General features: G+C 32.5%; 1 protein-coding gene across 3 annotated transcripts in view; it reads right to left on the bottom strand.

The window, feature by feature from the left end:
* Positions 1-23084, bottom strand: part of Mitofilin (inner membrane mitochondrial protein mitofilin) — a 104488-nt gene that overhangs the window by 21099 nt on the left and 60305 nt on the right. For all 3 annotated transcript variants that reach the window (XM_075376169.1, XM_075376162.1, XM_075376155.1), the window contains 4 exons: positions 21898-22102; positions 21087-21224; positions 11045-11176; positions 907-1135 (listed from right to left, as the gene is read on the bottom strand). In XM_075376169.1, coding sequence (XP_075232284.1) covers positions 907-1135; positions 11045-11176; positions 21087-21224; positions 21898-22102 — 704 coding nt within the window. The remainder of the gene's footprint in view (positions 1-906; positions 1136-11044; positions 11177-21086; positions 21225-21897; positions 22103-23084) is intronic.

Here is a 23084-nt window from a genome sequence, read left to right on the forward strand (position 1 = left end):
TTTCAATGAAGTCTTGAGTACAAGAAAGACACACCTACTTTTGTTCTTTGGTCAAGAAGTGTGGAATGAAACGAGAGCACACCTTTTGGCAGTTCATTATTTCTGTTACAATTGTACATACCGTATCTTTACCGATGTTTAGCTCTTCTACTATGGCCTCAAGTGTAAGATAAGGTTGTTTGAGCAGGAGTGCGTGCACTTTCACAACGTTTTCGTTGTGAACAACGGTTGACGGCCTCCCACAAGTGGGAGGCAATCAACCAATGACTCTCTACAGTCTTTAACCCGCTTCCACCACGTGCATGTTGTAGTAAGAGATGTGGCTTCATCACTGAATGTTTGCTGTATCATAGAATAAGTTTCAACGAAAAACTTTTGAAGTTGAACACAAAATTTGATCGTGCTTCTCTGTTCCTTGTCACGAGCTCCCACAAGGTCACATGAACACAATGTACGCAGCTGAATATAACTTGAGACTGGAATGATGAAATGTGATAAAACTTTGTACACACTCTCGTCAGACATGGTACTACATAGTTCCTTGGTTGTCCGAGAGATGGCGCTACTTGTATAGACCACAAAAATTTAGTTTGTGAACTTTTCAGACCTACTGTGTATATATGGGTACATGCTTGGATAGAGGTGTAAAAGGGTATGTATGTCATTAAGATATTTATTTTTCAATTGTCAATTACTCAGATCATATGAATTCTATCTTGGCCGGTGAGAAATATAACTTAAAATTTCACAATGTTAAACTTAAAATACTGAAGACAATCCAATTACCTATAAATATATATCAGAGTGATTATGTTAATCTAAAAGGATAATAAGATATACATGTCTCATTTCTTAAACATTTTTTAAAATATAAAAAAATTACATTAAAGGAAATAACTAACTTACTTTTTATTGCCTCATCAAGTCCTTTTAAACGAGCTACCATGCCAGCAAGTTCTTCCTTAAATTTTGTTCGTTCTTCTATGATCTTTTCTTCCACTTTTCTTGCAAGTTTTCGTTCTACTTCTTTTTCTTTAAGTGCAATTGCTTCATTTAAATGGTCATTATGTGCTTCTGCTTGCCGCCTTAACTGATTTCTAATGTCTTTTTCACACTCAGATTTCAACTCCAAAGTCTAGGTAATAAGAAAAAGGGATGATACATTTAGAAATAGATCATAATATTAATAATAAGGCTTAAAACTAAATGATTAAAAATTTCCCTGTCACTACTACTATTTCACATTATTTTTCACAAAATTAATACAACGGAATAGCCTCTGTTCCTGCTAACTAATACTTTTAGTACATTTTAGCTAATTAATACTTTTTCATTAATACAATAGTTAAAATACTGATCATTTTTAGATAAAGTAGTTAAGTATATTTTTACACTATATAAATATACATGTGCTTAAGTGTGCAAAGAACAACATGTATGTTACTGTACAAAAAAAATTAATATAAAAAAAAATAACTTTCTGTTTATAGGATGTAACATATTCATTGGCTACAATTTAGATACATGTTTAAAGGGAGACTGAATTTTAATGTTATGAAAAATTCTTATAAAAAAATGTGGTAAAAATATAAGCTATAAGCTGATAGATACAGTCATAACAGAGGTTGTAACCCATCGGAGAATTATCTTAAACTATTCATTCTTTAGGAAATTTTTCAATTTCAGGTATGTTTTATTTTTGATGATTCCATGAATATAAAGCACTAATATTATTAATTGTGTTGAAAACTCAAAATTATTGATTAACCATCCAGTAAATTTGACAGAATTTGAAAACAAATGATGCTGATTATGAAAGGTGAATCTGGTTCATTATGAAGGAAATATGTGTTAAAAATATATATAAGGTCTAAAGGGAAATTGTAAATAAAATTTTATTCATCATTCTCAGTTTCCTCAATACATCTGTAATTTATTTTAAGCAATTTAATTTTTTTTATAACTTTTTGAGATTAACTCTAGAATTTCATGATTTAACTTCTGTGATCCTTCGGTTTAGATACTGTGAACTGGATTAGATACTTTGGAGTAGTTAACAGAACTGAATTTTTTTTTGGGGAGGGTTGAAGAAAAATAGAATAAATATACGTCATAGGACTGACTACATCATAAATTTACTAATCTTTTAGTTCTTAAAAATAAAATGTGAGGACTGTAATAAATAGCCTGATAACTAAGAATGCTTCAAAGATTAATGATGAAAACAACAAGAAAAATAGAAAACAAAAATCAAATCATTCAAAACTGTAGAATATATTAAGAAAGTAAATTATATAAATGATATGTAAAAAGTAGGTCTCCTCAGACTGGGATGAATTTATTCCATCAAGACCTTGGACAACACTACACTACCACAAAGAGCTTATTAATCCCCTTAATACATGAAAATTATTTTTATTATTAAAAAAGATATGTTCAAGATTGCCAAAACATTGGTCAATATGATTTTTGTTCGGTGTATTTGATGAAGTTTTTTATCCTGTTTTTCAAATATGGATTTGGAATTTCTGCATCACCCACAATTTTTTTATTTTAAAACATTTTTTTGTACACTTGTCCATTGTCAAGTAAAAGCTCCTAGAGCATTGTAAATATGATTGAACCAAATGAGCTAACTCAAAGGGTAGTGATGCTACTGTTGTGCAGGTTCAGATGTGTATAGACATGTACAAACGTGATCTAGTGTTAACACACATTCATCAAAATGATTAAAGTTGTGAGATAGTAGTGAACTAGTAAACAAGCCATTGTGAGTGCTTTGTGTGTCTGAATTATTGTGTATTACATATTTACAACTTTATTTCTTTTAATTAGTCGTTATTTACAAAATGCCTGTTTTATTTAAACCATCCCAACAATTTTTGTTATGTATGTGGTGAAGTGATGCTCAAGTCCCAAAGGTGAAACCTTACTCAATTAGTAAAAAAGTGTTATAACTTTATTTTGGGTATAAAGTCAGGGACCAAACACGGGCCTGGGCCCCACATATCTGTTGTTTATTTTGTTCTAGGCTTCTCACTGCATAGAAACATGGCACAGACCATATGCCATTTGTTATCCCTATGATTTGGAGGGAACCGAAAGGTCACAGTTATTTCTGCTTAACAAACATTAAAGGGATTACATAAAAATTAAAACATATATTGGTGTACCGTAACTTGCAATCTGCAATGAGATCAGTTCCACACTGCGAAGAATTACCCATACCAAAGCCTCCAGAACATGCGACATTAGATGAAGAGAACTCAGTAGAAAAAGAAACAAATTCTGGTGATAAGACTTTTGAACAAAGCAGTTCAACTGAGCCTCATTTACTGACCCAAAAATCTTAATCTCATATGAGATTTAAAGTTATCCAAAAAAACATCTGGTTAAAAGAATGTTATCTTCTTCAAAAGACTATTTTTCTGAAGAAAATGGCTTAGTGTTTAGTAGTGACATTTCTTCTTTCATGGAGACACTTTGTAATGAACATAACCCAACAGAATGGCGCTTGTTCATCGATTCCTCTAAAGCTAGTTTGAAAGTTGTGCTTCCCATTATGGCAAATTCCTATCAATACCAGTGGCTTACTCTTCTAGCATGAAAGAAACATATTAAAACTTTAAATTTACATTGGAAAAGTTTCAAAATGTGGTGTATGAATGGAATACTTGTGGTGATTTGAAGGTAATTGCACTTATTCTTGGTCTATGGCTTGGTTACACAAAGTAACCAAGCTTGGTTAAACAAAGTGTTGCATTTTGGGGGTGAATGGGATAGTAGGGACAAAAAAACAATTTCATTAGAAAACAATAGTCTAAATGTGAACTACTCATTCCTGAAAAGAAAAATGTGAAACACGACCCATTGTGTAATCCTAAAAATGTGTATCCACCTCCGTTACAACATATCAAAATAGGATTAATGAAGAAGGGTTCTATGCACTTAAAACATAAGTTTCCTGAAATTAGTGACGAAAAATTAAAGGGGTATTTTTGAGTCCATAAATACAATTACTAATGCATGATGAAAAGTTTGAGGAACTACTGAATCCACTGAAGAAAGCAGCTTGGCAAGCATTCAAATAAATTATGTTACTGAAGAATTTTTTGGGAAATCAAAAGGTGGAAAATTACCGTGATATTGTCAACAATCTTAAAACATCTAATAAAAATTTGGGATGTAATGTCCTTAAAAGTACCACTTCCTCCTCTTGCACTTAGATTTGTTCCCAGAAAATCTTGGTGCACTGAGCAATGAGCACAGGGAAAACTTTCATCACAAGATTTCAGCTATGGAAAAGAGATAACTAAGGCAAATGGTATTCTAATATGCTGGCCGATTATTGCTGGACCATCAAGAGGGGTGCTCCATAGCCAAAATATAGGAGAAAGTCATCATTTCTTACTTTCTAGGCGAGTCAAATGCAGAAAGTATTAAAAGTGTTTGAAATTATAAATGCCTGTCTCTCGGAAACCTTGTGTGATGGGGAAAAACCGATGTCATTGAATTCAGGAGAAAAAATACTATCAGAATCACATATTTTTCTTCCAGAGAAAAAAAAAATTCTTTTTTGTTCCACAGTGAAATCAGTCTTGTCTTGCTCAATATATAAATAAAAAGGTTACATAGTAAAGCACACCATAGGTTAGAAACTATAACATTACAAAAATTACTGACCATTACACACTCTGTTCACGTTAATAAAAACTGTTCTCAAATAGAAAGATATTTTTTTGGTCGAATAATTCTGAACATTGTTTTAGATCTAATAAGTCTACAATAACTGCTGTTTTTGCTCTTATTCAACATTTATAGAATGAATAGAAACAAATTTTTTTTAAAAGGTAAATATGTTGTACCAGTCACACTCTATAATCTATAAAAAAAGGATGTGCATGGAGCACCATCCTTTGCGCATCCGTTTATTGGTGCAGAGCAGTCATGGTCTGCTCGGCGACTGGCAGCTAACATAACCTCCCATGAACACACATAAGACTAAACAATGAAGATGGTATGGTGTCCTCAAGCCAATTTCCTATTTTCAATATGGCTAGTGTTAAACATTATATTTCCATTAAAAACTATTAAATTCTATAACTACTCACTGATTAAGCCTATTTTAAATATAAAAACACCAAAATGTTCTCTACACACTAATATATTTCTTTTCTTAAAATATTTCTGTAAAATATTTTATATTCTCACAGACATGAGGATACAAATACGTCTAGGGTCCAGGGGGCAGAGCCCCTGACTGGCTACATTGCTCAAAATTCATGAACAACAAAATTTCATGTCATAAAATATTTATCATGTCACATTTTCAAATTAGTATTGTATTGCCTTAAGTGTTACATATATCATTATAATTTCAGTATATGACATACAAACCTATTTGTATTGTTCTTGTAAATATGTCTATTCACGTTTGATTTACTTCATGACTGACTAATCTGCACAGATAAAACAATCAATCAAGTAATGAGTTATTCCACTAGATCAAATTCCCTTCACTGGGATTCAGTTCTTAATGGTGCAAATAGCACATATTTTTTTGTGGAAAGGTTTCTACCACATACTTTAGTCAAAGAATTATAACTGCACAAAACTGACATTATGAAATGGGAACAAGATGAAATTTTTTCATACTGAAAACATTTTTGGGAATATTACCCTTATAGATTTGTATCCTGAAACAGTTTATAGTGTGAAATTTGTTGTTCATGACTTTTGGGCAATAACAGTACAACATATTTGACTTTAAAAAAAAATTCTGTTTCTAATCATTCTATAAATGTTGAATAAAAGCAAAACAGCAGTTATTGTAAACCTGTTTGGTCTAAAACCATGATGAAAATTATTCAGAAAAAAAAAGAAGATTATCTTTATTTCTCTTTCTACTGTTTAATAACGTGATGAACTGAGTAATTAGGTAATTGTACCCTTGATTTAATTTATGCACGAGTTATATGACAAGTGTTTATTATTTTTTCTTGTTTTATGACCAAATAGGATCACTTTAGTCAATCCATTATCCAAGTCACTTTGAAGACGACTGCAAGGCCTGAACAATCCGTTCAGGCCTTGCAGTCGTCTCAGTACTTTTTCATACTTTCCCATTTCCATGCCCTATTCTGATGTTTGTATAGAGAGTTTCTTTCTTGTGAGTGTGAAGCGAGTATTTTGTCCTTTACTTTCTTTGTTTACGTTTATCTTGACTGTGGTGTCTTCTGGTGTAAGGCCAATTTCCTTCAGATGCTCTCTTATTTCTCTCAATCTGCATCCTATCTAGGTGTTTTTTAAGTCAAGATTTTACTGTACCAGCTGTTTTAGAAGTTTCAAATTTTGCATCCTCATGATGCGTCTAAAGAATCCTAGTTTCCTCTTATGCATAGTATCAGTGATGGATTCTAATTCTTTGTGCACAACTTTTTTGGGCATGATTCACTTCAAATTCTTCTTTCGATTTTCTGAAGTATGTCAGTCTTTGAACATTCATTTAGGTCTAAGTGTTTCTGCTGCATATGTAGCTTCCAGTTTTATAATTGTGTTGTAGTGTCTTATTTTTGCGTTTATGGATAGAAACGTTTTACTGTAGGTGTACTGGGTTAATTTTTGTGCTTTAGCTACAGTAGTTAGTTCTTGTTTGGAGGTTTTTCTGCTTAGGTTGTTTGTTATTATTTCTCCAAGGTATTTAAATTGGGTTACTATTTTATATTTATGTTTTATTTATATTTATTGTGTTGGTTTTTGAGGCATAATTTCTTCTTTTTTTTTATATTTTAAGGCCAATTTTATTTGCAATATTTTTAAGTTCTAATATCTGCATTTTAGCTTTGTTAATGTAGTTTGCAAACAGCGCCAAGTCTTCGAAACCAAGGCAGTTTGTTTTGAATTTTGGCCTATTTTTATTTGAGCCATTCCTTCATTACCATTTCCAGAGCTCAGTTGAATAGTGATGATGAGAGTTCATTGCCTTAGCACAGTACTGTTTGATCTCAAACGGTTCCTAGTTTGCCTTTGAATTTCACTTTTGACTTCGTGTTTGTGAAGGTAAGTTTTATCATGTTTATTAATTTGGGCTATAGCCAGTCATTTTTAGTAGGGATTTTCTCTGGATGCAATCATTTGCTTCCTTCCAATATTACCATCATGTTTCTGCTTCTTTTTCTGTTGTAATCCATTATTAGCTTGTGGCTCATGGTCTACTCAAAAGGGTCTCCAATCTCCAGGGTCTGAAACTTACCTGGTATTCTCCTAGTTCTTTCTAGAGTTGTAAACCGATACTGTTGATGATTCTTGAAAGAATTCTGTATGCTGTGTCCAGGAATGAGATTCACCTGTAGTTTAGTCCGCTTTTTTGTGTAGCAGGTGTATGAGGGCTATTATCCAGTGTTCTGGTAGTTCTTTGATCCTGATGTTGATGAGCTGTTGGTGAACAACAGCTGTTGTTGACAAGCTGTCTTTATTGTTATGGGCCAGATTATGGTTTTCATCTTTCATTTGTAGGGTTGGGTCACATTTTTGGAGTTGTTTTTTGAAGGTTTTGTAGTATTCTCGACTGCATTTTGTTGAATTCTTCTTCTATCGATTTCAATGTGTCTTTACAGTAATGTCTATTTATTTTCCTTAGGGTTTTGGTGATTCCTTTTATTTGTTTTACTATGTTTTTAAAGTGTTTTACTGTATATCAAAGTCAAAGATGTTTTTAACTATTTAGAGTTAACTTAATACATTCTTAGTTAGTTATCACTTTCTTTTGTGAATTTACAATATGAACAGAAATTGCACTAGGAAAAATTCTCAAAGTTTTTTTATGTTTATGGAGGATAGATAATAAAAAAAAATCAAAACTAGGCTCCACAGATAGCACGCATTCGATGTTATATTAAACTAAAAATGGTTATAAGGAGCATAACTTCATGAAATAAAACATACTTGTAAGATTCAAATACTCAACAAACCACATCTCATCACATAAGCAGAACTTAATAATTTAGTTTATGAGTTGTATTTGTTTAAACAAGTCACACTCTAAGACTTATACTTAAAGGAATAGGATTTATTAGACAAACATGCTAAGTTTCATTATATAAAAAAAAAACCAAAATTTAATTAACTATATTACTATAAATGGTGAATTTCTTCCTGTTGTGATCTTAATGGGCTGATGTTGATCTGGCTAATTACATGGTGTTGATTGGCATTTACTTATAAGACTTATTATAAACAAAAACCAGCTCAACGGTAATACTGTTCCATAATTCACATACGTTTTTCTGTACACTGGTAGCTCATGCTATACTAAAGAAGACAAAAATTATGTCTTTATTTTGAAAACTAATAAGTTTTCAAGAGATTACTTTGAAGGGGACCACACTGATATTTAATAATATTGTTCAAAGTAATTTTATTACAATGCTTTTATTGTCTTATCTATTAACAACATATTCATGTCTTACATTAGTAATTCTCTGTATGCACTTTATTCTTCAAACAAAAATTCTAAGAAAAATAATAAATTCCAAATCAATTTTTATACTTTTTGTAATAAATTAGTTATGACTTCATATCAAGCGTTGCTTCCAATGCTAGTGTATACCAAACAATATCAGTAATTTTGTACCTGAAAAGACTATAGTTTAAAGTGGTTATGCACCTGCAGAAAATACTAAATGATTCAAATAGTAATCATAGAAAACTAGGAATTCATCATAGAATTTGTTTTAAAAAAAATTAAAAACTTTTAATATATTTTAAATATAATTATTGTGTATGTTATGTAAAAATTGTTTTACAATATTTTTAAGTGAAATAAAGAATAATTTGGTACACCAAGGCATAGTGAGCTTATTATCATGAAATTTATAAGAAGAGTTGGGAAAGAATACTTGTCCTTAAAGATAAAATTGGTTAAGTGTTAAAATATTACTAAGATCATTAACAGCAATTGCCAACCGTCATCCTGATTATAATAAGCATTTCTGATGAAGGTACTGTTAGTGTTATCACTTTATCAATGTTATGGTGTACACAATATGCCAAAAATGGGTAAAAAATTCAGAGTTTCTAAGAAATGAAAAAGCTTTGGGTACTGGTACATGATCATCTATTTACAGCACGCATTCCTGTGAATGGTAGTGCATTAAGTCTATGAGGACTGTTTCCAAGCAATTCAGTACAATTCCGCTAAATTTCTTACCTAGGTGACAACTCAAACTGAGAAACAGAGACTTAAAAAAAGTAATACTGTAATGTTTACTAATGCTATTAGATCTCAGAATGTTTCCATAGTTTGTACAACCATTTTACCAGTTTTATCTGAACTATCTCATTTACTCAGTAATGATTAATTTAACAATAATTATTGCATTGTTTTATCATATCTCAGTATCAAAAATATCTTACAGAAAACTAGTGTTACTTACTATAGTTCAACACAACTTATTATTTGGGAATAATATAATGGCTTTAACTTTTGAATGGTAGATTTAATAATAATTTTCCAAGAATTCTAGGATTTTCTAGCTAGAAAAATGTTAGTTGTTTTCAAGGTAGCATAACTTAAATTTACTTTACCTGGTGATTCAAAAAGTACTTCACAATGTTAAAACCAATTAAACCAATTAAAAATTTATTGAGATAACTTACAGATTTGGTTGAGGTCTCATTTAATAGAAAAATACATCAAGTTTGTCACCCTAACTTTGATTCAACATGGCTTTCATTTGTTAAGTGACATACATCATACCTAAAGTAGATTTCATTCCAGATTGTAGCCTGCAAATTGGGCATTACTTCTACAGCTGCGGTGTTAATTCAACATCTTAGTTCAACAAGATCAGCAGACAAATGTGAAACATAAACCCGATCTTTAATGAAACCACAAAAAAAAAAATCTAGCAGGGTCAAATCTGAGGGCAAGGTGGTCATGTAATTGGAACTTCATGACCAAGCCATCAATCTGGGAATCAAGTATCAAGAAAATCTCAAACTTCTACGTGGTAGTATGGTGGTGCCATGTCTTGCTGATAGTAATGGCACCCATCTTGGTCATCATCGTCTAACTGAGGTATTAGAAAATTTTGAAGCATGTCAGATGAACAATACTATTTATGGTTGCCTCCTGGAAGAAGATCAGGCCATACAGTCTTTGTTTGCTTACGGCACAAAAAGTACTCACCTTAGGTCTATCACGAATGAGGTGCAATGTTTCATGAGGGTCTTCGCTATCCCATTTCCCATATGTGGCAGTTTTCAGAGTTCATTTTGCATCTCACTAAAAATTACACTGTCTAAAAATGTACCGTTCAATTGCAATTCTATCCATCACTTCCACACAAAATTCCAGCCAAGCACCTTTGCTATCATCTGCAATGTGTTGAACCATGGTTAGTTTATGTGGCTTCAAGTGCAATCGTAATATGCACCTAACAGTAGTTTGTGGAATTCCAGTCTCATGTGCGCACATAGAGTTGATTTCTTCTGACTACTTGCAAATCTTTCTCAGAGTTGTTCCACAGCAGCTTCAGAGACACAGTGGCATCCTGGTGATTTTATATGTTTAACAGAACAACCTGTCTAAATGAAGGTTTGTGCTAAGCATAAATTGTATGGCTACTAGGAGGCTCCTTACCATACTCTCTACAAAAATTATGTTGAACTGCAGTTGCTTACTGTAAATTGTGAAATCAAAACACACTGAGCACATTATGCATCAGTAAATGTATCCATTTTTAACAACACTGGTATCAGTCCAGATTGTCGAATTAGGTCCTAATGAACTACATAAGTCAAAACTTGATGTGTTTTGTTTTGCTATGAAACAAGACCTCATTGAATCTCTACGTTTTCTAAATAAATTTTTATATGCTTTAAAATTTGTGAAGTCCTTTTTGAATCAACTGGTATTATAGAATGGAGCAAACAATAAATACTTTAAGCCAATAAACGTACAATAACTAACTGAAATAAAATCTGTAATAAAAGAGATTTCTAACATCAAAATTTTACACCTTAACAAAACAGAAATACATACCCGCTTCTGAAAATCTTCCTGAATTTTTCTTTTTTCTTTCTCAATTTCTGCATCTACAGCTGATTTGACAAGCTCAGGATCACCAGCTTTTGAATGTTCTAATGCTTGTTTTAACTTTAAATCTACAACAGTCTAAAACCAAAAAGTATAATGATCAAAATGCTAAATTACTGTAAATTATAAAACTATCATGTACAAATACAATTTTAAAAAAACAGGTATTTCTAAAAAAAATTCAGAAAATAAGAATTTAGACAAAATGAGAAAAACATCCATTAACCTGAATTTGTTAATGCTCAAAGAATATTAGGAGGGAGGAGAATAGCAATAACAGTTCTTGCTTTATTTGAGAAAATTTTTTAAAGTAGATTCTGATCAATAATGATTTTAGTAATATATACAGAGAACTAAAAAGTATAAAAGGAAATTAATTGCTGGAACTTTTTAATCCAATTAAAAAATTAAAACTTTTTTATAATTATCTTCTAATGACCTGGACGGGGAGTCTTATTCTTAAAGACATACATTACACAAAGAACACTATATAAATCGCAACATAATCACTTACACAATTACACAACCTTCTACACTATTTCTTCTTTCACTTACATTTGGTGGTATTGCAACACCTTACGAAACGCAAACATAACCCATGGTGGAAACAATTGTGCTGGTGGGTGGATGGCTCTATGTAGCGAGTCTTAAACGATGTCTTCTGGGCACCTGGATGAACCTAGTTTATTTAGTTCTAGCTCCAGTACGTCCAGTACACGTGCGCTCTACTGGAGTGGTCCATTATATCGCCAGTACTCGTAGGAACTGTACATCTCTCCCAAAAGATTCTCCCTCTTTTGTGGTCGTTGGTCCACTTGAAAAATCAACAAACCTTGATCGATGTCAGTTGAAGATGTGTCTGGTGATGATTGATCGAAAGATAAGAATGCCCAAAAATTGATAAGGTTTCTTATTGTCACATATAAGAAAGAAGAGAAATCATTTGCGAAAGTTTCACCTTTTCTGATAATAAGTCCACTGTTACAGCATGTGGTTCTGTGGTGTCAGTAAAAAAAACTTACAAGTGGCACCCTGTTGATTGAAGTGAAAGATGACGTTCAGGGTTGGAAGCTACTGGCACTTAGGTTCAAAGGAAAGGATGAGGTTATGGTTGTACCACATAAAACCCTGAATTCCAGCAAGGGGGTTATTATCTTCTGTCATGATCTGGCTGATATTGAACCATCTAAGATATCAGATGAACTGTTGCTGCAGCCAGTCACTTCTGTTCAAAGGATAATGAAGAAGGAAAATGGTGATGATGTGCCAACATCCTCACTTATTTTAATGTTTTCCACTTTGACGGTTCCTGAGTCAATAAAAGTAGGCTACCTGTCTGTCCATGTGCGACCACACATTCCAAACCCTGGATGTTGGGTTTTGGTTACACCAAAATCAGTTGCACAAAGGAACAAGTCTGTGCACATTACAGCTGTATGGGTTATGATGATAGCACATGTACTAAAACCAAAAAATGTATAAATTCTAAGGGTTCACATTTGGCAAGGTCCCAAGAATGCTCCTTTTATAAAGAAGAACAAGCAATGTTAAGGATTATAACTGAACAGAAAATGTCCTTTCCTGTGGCTCATTGGGAATACAGAAAATCCCTCAACATGAGGAATCCTGTACAGCCTGGTATTAGTTTTGTCCAGGCTCTTTCCAGCAACATAAAAAAAGGAAAACGAGTGCACATTATGTATAGAACTGACCAAGCTGGTATAAGTTTTGTCAGAACAAGTAAAAATCCTAACACCTCCAGTTACAAGACTGAGGTCTGGCAAGAAAGTAACTTCTGCTAGAAAAACTGATGGAGGTTTATCTATCTCCACATCAGTTGTTACACCATCACAGAAAGTTCCTGCTGCACTAATCATACAACCAAGATTCCTGTGAAGGGATCTAATAGAACATCATCGCCTGGTATGGCTAATATCCTGCCAGACTTCCAAATCCCCTCCACCATCTTGATATTTCTACAAGGAATGGTGGCTGAAGAAGCGAAGCACTTCACAGAAAGCACTTCAAGATCATAAAATCGAAAAAGAAAAACCGGATTGTATTTGATAAATAGTTTGCATGCAGAATTTCTATATATAAAATGAAATAAGTTTTCCTATGGCTACAAATGTTATTCAGAGGAATGTTTGCAGTCTCTGTTCCCGCCATGAGGATATTGAAATCTTCATAAAGGAACCAAATCCTTAAATAATGTGTCTTCAGGAGACTCACCTCTGTCTCCAGGATGATGTGCGTTCTTTTGTGGATACTCTACGAAAGAAGTTATCAAACTAATTGTATGGGATGTAAGGGTGTTGCTTTTTTCCTAAAGGAAATTGTAAATAGCTGCCTGTATTTCATTAGCAACAAACATCCTGCAGTCGCAGTTAAGATAATGGCGCCATTCCAAATGAATATCTGCAACTTACATCTTTCTCCAAATTCTGATATTAATAAGGATGATCTATCCAGTCTATTTTCATAAATTCTCATACCCTGCCTAATAATTGGCAATTTCTAAGCCCATCATCATTATTCTTGGGACTCACCATCATATTTATCCTGAGGCAACATAATTGATCGATTGAAGCAGAACTTAGATCTCTGCTCATTGAACAATGGATCATACACAATTGTATCACCTTTATCTGGTACATCTTCAAGCATCAATCTGTCTCTATGTTTTGCAACCTTGTTCCCATATTTTACCTGGTGTGTTTTCAAAACCTTTGACAGTTGTAATCACAGACCGGTTGTAATCCCAGTCAGCAACAGTGACTTGCCTCATAGTCAGCCATGCAGAAGGGTGGTTCAGAAAGTGGACTGGATTGGTACAAGGATTCCTTTGGCTGGTATGACAAAAGCGGTATTGTGATCTACCAACTTCCAAGTTTACACACCAAATTCTTGATAGCGCCAATGAATTAGGCTCTTTAACATCTGGGAAGCCAAGGCAGCCTGCTGTTATCTTGGTGGGATGAGGACTGCAGGTGTGCACTTAGGGACTGGCATAGGACGTTACATAATTTTAATCTAAGACTGACAACTGAATTGCTTTGAACCTTCTGCAACGTGAGGGCTGTTTGCTGTCGAGTGTGTAGGTGTGTAAACAGAATTATTGAATGAATTAAATTGAATCAATTTCTCATACAACAATACCATCTGTTGTATGGAGAAAGGTTCAAACCACGTGTGGATCGGTACAATCACTGCAACCTACTGAACTGCAAAGTGGCAAAAATCTTGTTACTGCACCAGTGGATATAGCGACCACATTTGGACGGTTGTTTAGTGTTTCACTTACATCATTGTACTGCCCTGAGTTTATAAGATATAAGTTGCAGGTAGAACACATCCCGTTAGTCATTAGAAACTCGCAAAATGAATTAAACATACCCTTTTCTTATAATGAAATAAGGTATGCCTTGAATAATTTTTAAGACACTTCCCCTGGAAATAATAACAGGCTCAGTATGTTATCACATTTCCCAGATAGTGCACTACGACATCTTTTATGTAACTATAACAAAATTTTCTCTGACGAGGTGATAAAAGATTCTTGGTCAGAGGCACTGGTTATCCCACTGAAACCTGGTAAAGATAAATCATACCTCACAAGTTATCGCCCTATCTCCTTGCCCAGTACCTAGTGCAAGGTGATGAAACAAATAGTAAATCATTGTTTAGTGCGATACCTTGAGAGAAACGCCCTAATTGCCTCAGAACAGTATCGTTTCTGCCAGGAGAGATGTATATTGGTCTTGTAGTGGGCCTGGAAACTACTATTCAAAACACATTTTTACATTGACAATGCCTGGTTAGTGTATTTTTTGATTTACAAGATATATGATATGGCATGGAGGAGAGGAATCCTAAATACACTTCATGAATGGGGTGTACAAAGTAATCTGCTTGCATTTATGGAGGTTTTCTCAGCAGCTGGTCAAACGTATCTCAGGGAAGTGTCCTAAGTGTTACTTTTTTGCCATAGCCATAAATAACATTACAAACTGCATCTGAAAAACCAGTTATGTATTTTTTATTTGTAGAAGATTTCCTATTGACGTAGCATGTAAAATTTTAACTACTGGTGGAGGCTGCTTCAAAACACAATAACACAGCTTACCCAGAAAAAAAATAAATGCATTTGATTTTCCCAGTTCAGGGGACAAGCTGACCCTTAACTATATTTACGTGGCTAACCAAATGAAGCATGCACGTGGGTTAGATTTCTAGGAATGTGGTTAGACCAATGACTAACATGGGTAACACATTTGAAGGAGCTGAAGGTAAAATGTCTAAAACGTTAGACATGCTGAGGGTTCTATCTAATAGTCTGTTTCCGATTAGACTGTGGCTGCATGGCTTATTCGTCGGCATAGGCCACTGTACTAAAGAAGGTCATTGCAGTCCATCATTCATTCATCTGTCTTGCCACAGGTGCTTTTCGCTTAAGCTCTGTGGTAAGTCTGTTGGTGGACAGTGGAGAGCCATGTCTTTGTAAAAAGAAATAGATGGAAGCAAATAATATGCTCCTATGTAGCTCACATTAAAACGCAACCATCTCATCCAAACTTTGATGTGGTGTTCTCAAACCAGTATCTCACTACCAGGAATATTTTTTTTTTTTTTGGAGTTTTTTGAGAGTGAAAACCGCTTTGACATTATCAACTACCAGGAACAGAAAAGATCTACTCTATTCGTCTAGGCATCAGAGCTCAACACCTTTGCTCAACTCAGCTTTGGAGGTAATATACAATTACCTCCGGTCCTTACCGTTGCTTCATGTTAATATATACCCCCCCCTTGACAGTCTTTTCTCATTAATTACTTCTTTAATCTTTGTCAGTATAATAAAAAGAACACAAATCTGGTTACCTTACAAAACAAATGTTATAATATTATAAAGAGCGTAAATCCTAATGTTACAGTTATAGGGATGACTCTCAAAACGTTAATTCTGTTGGTTGTGGCTTTGTTGTTGGCAACAGATAATACACGTTTGGCCTTCCCAACATTACCAGTATTTTCGTTGCAGACCTGTATGCCATTAAGAAGGCCTTAAATATAATTAGCCCAAATATTGACATTTTTTGCTCAGATTCCATAAGTGCCAACAACAAATTTATAACATATACTCTAGGCACCTTGTTGTCTGTGAGATTCACTGTCATTTTGCAAATGACTAGACGTAATACAAAAGTGAGCTTCTGCTGGATCCCCAGTAATTTAGGAATTTCAGACAATGAGCGCACAGAGAGTGCGGTAAAGGAGGCTTGTTTCAACCTCCTTTAATCGATCGTGTCGCTTCTAATGAAGATGATATTGTCTGTTTCCTGAAGAAGGTGGTTCATGATAAGTGGCAAAGAGAATGGGATGCTATCATGAACAACAAACTTCGCCCAGTTAAGAATACTGTTTCACTGTGGAGCTCCTCATGTAGAATTAAGCAGCGAGAGGAGGTTATTATCTGCTGTTTGCAAATAGAGAACACTAGGCTCACTCATGGATATCAGATGACTCAAAACAGATGCACCTGTTTGTGCTTGCTGTGATTGCTGACTGAAAGTGCACCAAATTCTTGTGAATTGTATTTGTTATGCAGCATTACGTCGCAAGTGTAACCTAGTGGCTAACATTCTAACTACTGTAGTCTATATCATCTAATCATGCAAATTGCCATAGAGCAGTTAGAAATTTTAATTGAGACATAAAATGTAAATGTATATAAAATGTATATGGGTCATTCAATGTCAAGTGGTTCAGTTTTGAAAATCGTCCCCAGTTGATCATTTCCAAATATCAAATTTTTGGTAGAGGTTCCCCATGATCTGAAATGCCATTTTACCAAATTGCAGCTCTTTATCTGCTATAGCTAATTTTTTGTGGCCTCTTGAAAAAGAGGTGCTTACCTACAGTTTATGTACACATGTAAAATTGTTATCTTTGACTAACAATTCTGACGGCAATAATAAAGATACAAATTCAAATTTTAGTATTATGCTACATGCAAATATGTTGGTCACAATTTTCTTTTGGAACCTGGTTTTGAGATATTGCTGAAATTCAGCCAAACATTTGTCGCATTATTTTTGTAGTCAAAGTTTTAACTAATATATTTCCTTACCTAATTCTTTAACTGAAATGAGACTTTGTAATTTGAAAAAGGAAATAATGTATAGGATCGTGCAGTTTCAAAGCAACTGGTATCTTATGTCAGGAAAAATCCGTCACCAAATTTGCTCAAAAATGTTTATCATGATTTTTGGCCCATCTTCAAAGACTTATATCTATCTCAGGCATACCTTCTCAGATTTTAAACAAAAAAAGGGCAGCTCTTAAACAATATATAATCCATGCATTTTGTTTTTTGACCATATATTATATAGTAAGAAAGATTTTTTCAAAGATAATTAATCTTTTGCACGCGATACTTTTGCATTTTTATGAAGAGGGGTCCACAAACTCACTACCCGTAGGAAAAATGTATAGAACTTCAGGGAGACTACATAGAAAAGCAATAAAAATGTTTTGAATTTTAAAACAAAGTAGAGTTTATATTTAACCGACCTAACAGTAATTAGAGGCATTAGTTTGCCAAATGAAGTACTAATAAATTTTATGATTCAATAATTGATAAGTGAAAGGGGAAGGGATTCAAAAACCATTGATGTGGGTGGAAGAGCAGGCAAGTGATATAAAAGGGAAATCAAGCACTGGTGCAGTTTCTGTACTTAAGCAATTGTTTGAGAACTTAACAATTAAGAGAATTTAACTAGGAATTTTATAAACTTAGAAAAAACATTTGATAATGTTGACTGGAAAAATGTTATGAGAGGTAATGAATCAAAAAAGACTTCCTTGGCATTTTATTTTGGTATGATGTACTCGCATTGTTTGTTCAAGTAGCTAATAAACTGACCTTGGTGTAATGACTTCCCTAGTAAAGGCTTTTATACAGATTTGAATACTAGATTGTGTGTACCAGTGTTCTTTGGTGGTTGATATTCAATTAACCACACATCTCAACAATGGTCGAACTAGACTGAACAAGACTATACTTCATTTACAATAATCACACATATCATCCTCATTCATCCTCTGAAGTAATGCCTGAACGGTAATTCCCGGAGGCTAAACAGGAAAAAGAAAGGGTGTAATGACTAACAATGAAGCAGGATCAAAGTATTTATGGAACTATTTTCTAACACTGACAGGATTCTGAGATAAACAAATTCAAATATATATATATTTTATATATATATATATATATATATATATATATATATACACTGCAGTACAAATGGGCTTATTATAAGTTGAATTCCTTGAATGTTGATGATAAAATGACAATTGAGGAAACTGAATACTCAATGTAGAGAGCATATAATTAAACTAACAACAGGTCTAAGGCGATTATAAAATCAGAATATCTTCACTAAAATCAAAGGCCTTAAACCAATCGGTACAAAAGAACCTTAAACGAAAGCAACATTCACATATTAATTACCTTTGATGTTTTTAAAAACTGAACAACTTTAGAATGATTTATAGAACTGTTCAAAAAATAAAAGCAAGTAGACAAAAGTTAAACTTTATAAGACAATGACCATACCTGTTTTAATAGATATAAAGTAAAACTCAGATCTGTCACAAGAGGGATAAACGTTTGATTTAATCAACAGAAATGAGGTTCTTGCAAGCACAGTTGGGTAAGCTAAGTTGGATGTGAGAAAGTAAAAAATTAATTAAATGAACTGCTTTATTTAGAAAGACATTAAATGCATAAATCCAACAGTTGAGTAAATGTAAGGAGAATGGTTTGTCAACCAGAATAATACAGTACAGACCAAAAAGAAGAGATGAAGAAACCTTAAAAAAGGTGGCATCCATAACAAGCTTCATAGTCTCCATGATGTGGTGAAGAAAAGTAATCCTGATTTAAAGTAAATTATAACTTAATTTTCAAACAATGGCCAAATGGAATTTTATAAAAACAACAGAATAGATGCTGATCTTTAAAACTTAAAGAATGCTAGTTAATATCACATCATGAAAATTCTCTATTTTTGGAGAAGTTAGGCTAATTTCATCAATTGTATCATCACTAATTTATATATAGTTTTGTGTATTTACACATATATATTTTTTTTCATCCTTTGATGTGTTCTCCGTGAGACGTTGGTCTGCCAATATTTGATACTGATGAACATGCATAAGACCTAAGCAGTGAGAGAATAAAAGACTGATGAAACCAGATGTTTCATCTGGTGGTGTCACAGATATGATGAAATCAAAGGAGTTAAATGTCATAACACTAAATATCTTTTATATTTGTGTTCTGAACTAATTTGACAGCAGGTTATTTTATTTTTTTAAAGTAATTATATAGAAAAGTACTTGTATGGCATGAATTGCTTGTATAACTCTAATTTCATTTTAAAGGGTCAACTGACCCTTATTTTCTCATTACCAAAATTCTACACACAGCAGTTTCTGTAAGAATTCATATAATGTTAATTCAGAAATTTAAAACAGCCTACTGATTATAGTTTCTGTTTGTGTTTTAAATACTCCGTACAGTAATTTAAATACTTGAATAAAGATTTCTGATTTGTTTCTTTTCTGTAAAATATTTTGTTTCTACTCTGTTAATATTATACTAATTTATAAAAACTACAGCCATCATGGAATTATTAGAAAACTGATTTTTATCGCACTTTGAGATATGAGATTATCTCTCAGAACATCCTTCTTTTTATTAGCAATCTATATGACAGGCGTTTGAGATTCAGGAAATAAATTGAACATTAATATAAATTTTAAAATTGTATTAATAGCACAATTTCTAATGCAAACTGTTGTAGTTAAAAAAAAACTTTTAAGCCAAATTTTTATACAGATAAAAAATGCACAATTACAGTCAGGGAATTATTTTCAGGCAAAATTTTTTGAGAGATGAATAATTGGAGTAGTCAGTTAGTGTATGTTATTAATTGATATCTCCTTGCAAAATTACTTTCCCAACAGGAAACCTCTGTAATAACTAAAGCGTGAGGTCATTTTAACAAGTATTGTTCAGTGGAAAATCCAACTAATGCCATCAAATGAAATCTGTCGTAAATATAGCAAAATGATTATATTTTCATGAAATAAATATTTAGTTATTAACAAATCTTCCCACATGTGCATGTGCAAATACACATACAATACACACACATACATGCGCACGCGTAGAGATTAAGAAATTACATAAAATTTTTGACAAGTATATTGAGCTAATCCATGATCAAGAGAATAGAAAAAAATAACTTTCAATAAATAAGTTGTTTAGTTAGTCGATGTCACTCTCTCAGGGTTGCTCTTTCTTTTTCCTGTTTAGTCTCCGGTAACTACCGTTTAGATAATTCTTCAGAGGATGAATGAGGATATGTATGAGTGTAAATGAAGTGTTAGTCTTGTACATTCTCAGTTCAACCATTCCTGAGATGTGTGGTTAATTGAAACCCAACCACCAAAGAACACCGGTATCCACGATCTAGTATTCAAATCCATGTAAAAATATCTGGTTTTACTAGGACTTGAATGCTGTAACTCTCGACTTTCAAATCAGCTGATTTGGGAAGACGCGTTAACCACTACACCAACCTGGTGGGTTCTCAGGGTTGCTCAGTCTGTACAAAGCTCACTTCATTCTCAATGTAATCATGAATTAAGAATATTTAGTTTATAAAATAAAATTATAAGTTTAAAAGATGAAATTTTGTTAATTTCATGATAAAAACTATAAAATTAATGATATTCATTAAAACATTAACAGAATTATGAATAAAAATACACAGCAACGTTCTACAAAATTTTTCTGCTTGAAGTAGGCAGATACAAATTGAATAACTTACTAATCTAGTTCTAAAATTAATTTCAATTTTAACAGCTTACGGATGTTATGTTTAAATAAAGTATAATTGATGTAAGCATAAAATCTTACCTCTAGTTTTGAAAGCTCTTTCTGATAGAATAGGATATTTTGAAAAGCATATAGAATGAACAGATCAATTTCACCTTCTGCTAGTTTCAGCTGTTTGTCGCTCAACCTCACATTTGGAAACAAAATTTCCAGTTCTTCCTAAAACAAAGAAACAATGATTATACATTCTATTGGTTCTGTAAGATTTTAGTTTTATTTTATGAATGGTATGGGATTCACAAATTTCCACAAATAACTACTTTCTAAATGCCTCCTCTATAGCTCAGGAAGAAAATTGCTTATTTTTTATCCATTGTAACTGTTTTTTTATTACACTTAAAGCTTTACTTAAATACTTTTTAAAAAAACTTTCTACACACACATTATAATATATATTACATTAATTCAATCAACTCAAGTACAGAATTAATAAAATAAAATAGGATCCAAGCAAGAGCGCTTTCATGAGTATCTTGCACCATCAGTTGCTCAATAATTTCTCAAATCTTTTGTTGCAAATTACACATTAAAATTAAAATTGAGATTTAAAATTGTTACAAGGTCCTTTTCCAATTAGATCAAAATAGAAATAAAACTAATTTTTTATATTCAAATTTTTAGATTGTAAATTAAATCAAAATTACAAATTGCATATACACAAAATATGAAGTCATTAATAAAAAATTAAAGTCAAAATTAAAATTAATAATAAAAATAAAATAGAAATCTATGTAGCTAGCCAAAGTTATGTGACTGTACAGAGTTGAAATATTATAAATTATCAATGTCTAAGCTGCTGTAGATAGATAAAAAAAAATAAAAATAAACTTACAGAAAAGTGTTTACGAGCCTCTTCAACCTTACTCCAATATTTTTCAGTAACAGATGCCTTAGTTCTTTCTTTTTCAAATGCTTTCCTTGCTTCTGCAACATCTGAAAGAATCTTTTGCATATTTTTCTTAGCTCGTTCTTTCATTTCATCTGGAGCAATTAGTTTGGGGTTTTCTATAGATGCTTTTAACTTATGGATACTCTTTCTGAAATGAAGTCCTTTATAATAAATAAAGCAATAATCAACAGAAACAGACTGTAATAATACATTTTAAGTTAATATAAACCTTCCTCTTGAAAATAAATTTAAGAATAATTTCTAAAAAAAAATCTTAACAATCACTAGTCAGCTGAATCTCATACAGAATAAAATTAAACATAAAGAAAAATGTTTCTTACATACCATAAAGTAAAACAACTTGAAAAAAAAAAAACAAGGAACATTACCACCAACAAATCTAGTGTAAAGTAATTAAAAATCTATCTCGTAAAAGAAAATAGATTTTTACACATTCTGATTAAAATAACAGAACTTTAGAGTGATTAGCCAGTTTCATTTTATTTTACTCAACCCACTAAAATGGATTCAACACAATCATTTGATAAAAGCAGCAATTTTTGCCATTCTTGCTATAAAATTTAAGTAAAATTCAAAAGTTTCATAAAATCCTGCACGAGATTCTTTTCCAAACTGGTTGACAAAGATTGCAGCAGCCACGCATTCTGAAAGATATTAACTTTTGATCTATTTAAAATATAACACTTTATTTTCTTTGATTTCTAAATAGAAAAATTGAGACTAATATATGTTTAATATTAATGTTGATGTGTAGAGGAAACATTTAATTAACTTTAATTTGTACAGAAAAAAACAAAAATTTATTTAAAAATTTATTTAATTTATTTATATAACAAAATTTTATTTAATTATTGAATAAAATTATTACAGAAGCAACAGTATATTTTTAAAAAGATATCTTCTAAAAGCTGATATTATGTTATCCTATTAAAATTTAACTGTCTGTTCCGTTCCACTTGTGCCATCAGGTGCTACTACCTAGCGAAGGCTAGGGCTCTCTGACAAGCTTGGTCAGGCGACCTGATCACACGATGGCCTACGTCATAAAACCACAAGGAGTGGTCATTATGATGTAGCGACCTTCTATTCATTTGGCGCTCGAGTCTGAC

Source organism: Lycorma delicatula, chromosome 1 (assembly GCF_047948215.1).
Source record: "Lycorma delicatula isolate Av1 chromosome 1, ASM4794821v1, whole genome shotgun sequence".
In the NCBI taxonomy this organism is placed as follows: domain Eukaryota; kingdom Metazoa; phylum Arthropoda; class Insecta; order Hemiptera; family Fulgoridae; genus Lycorma; species Lycorma delicatula.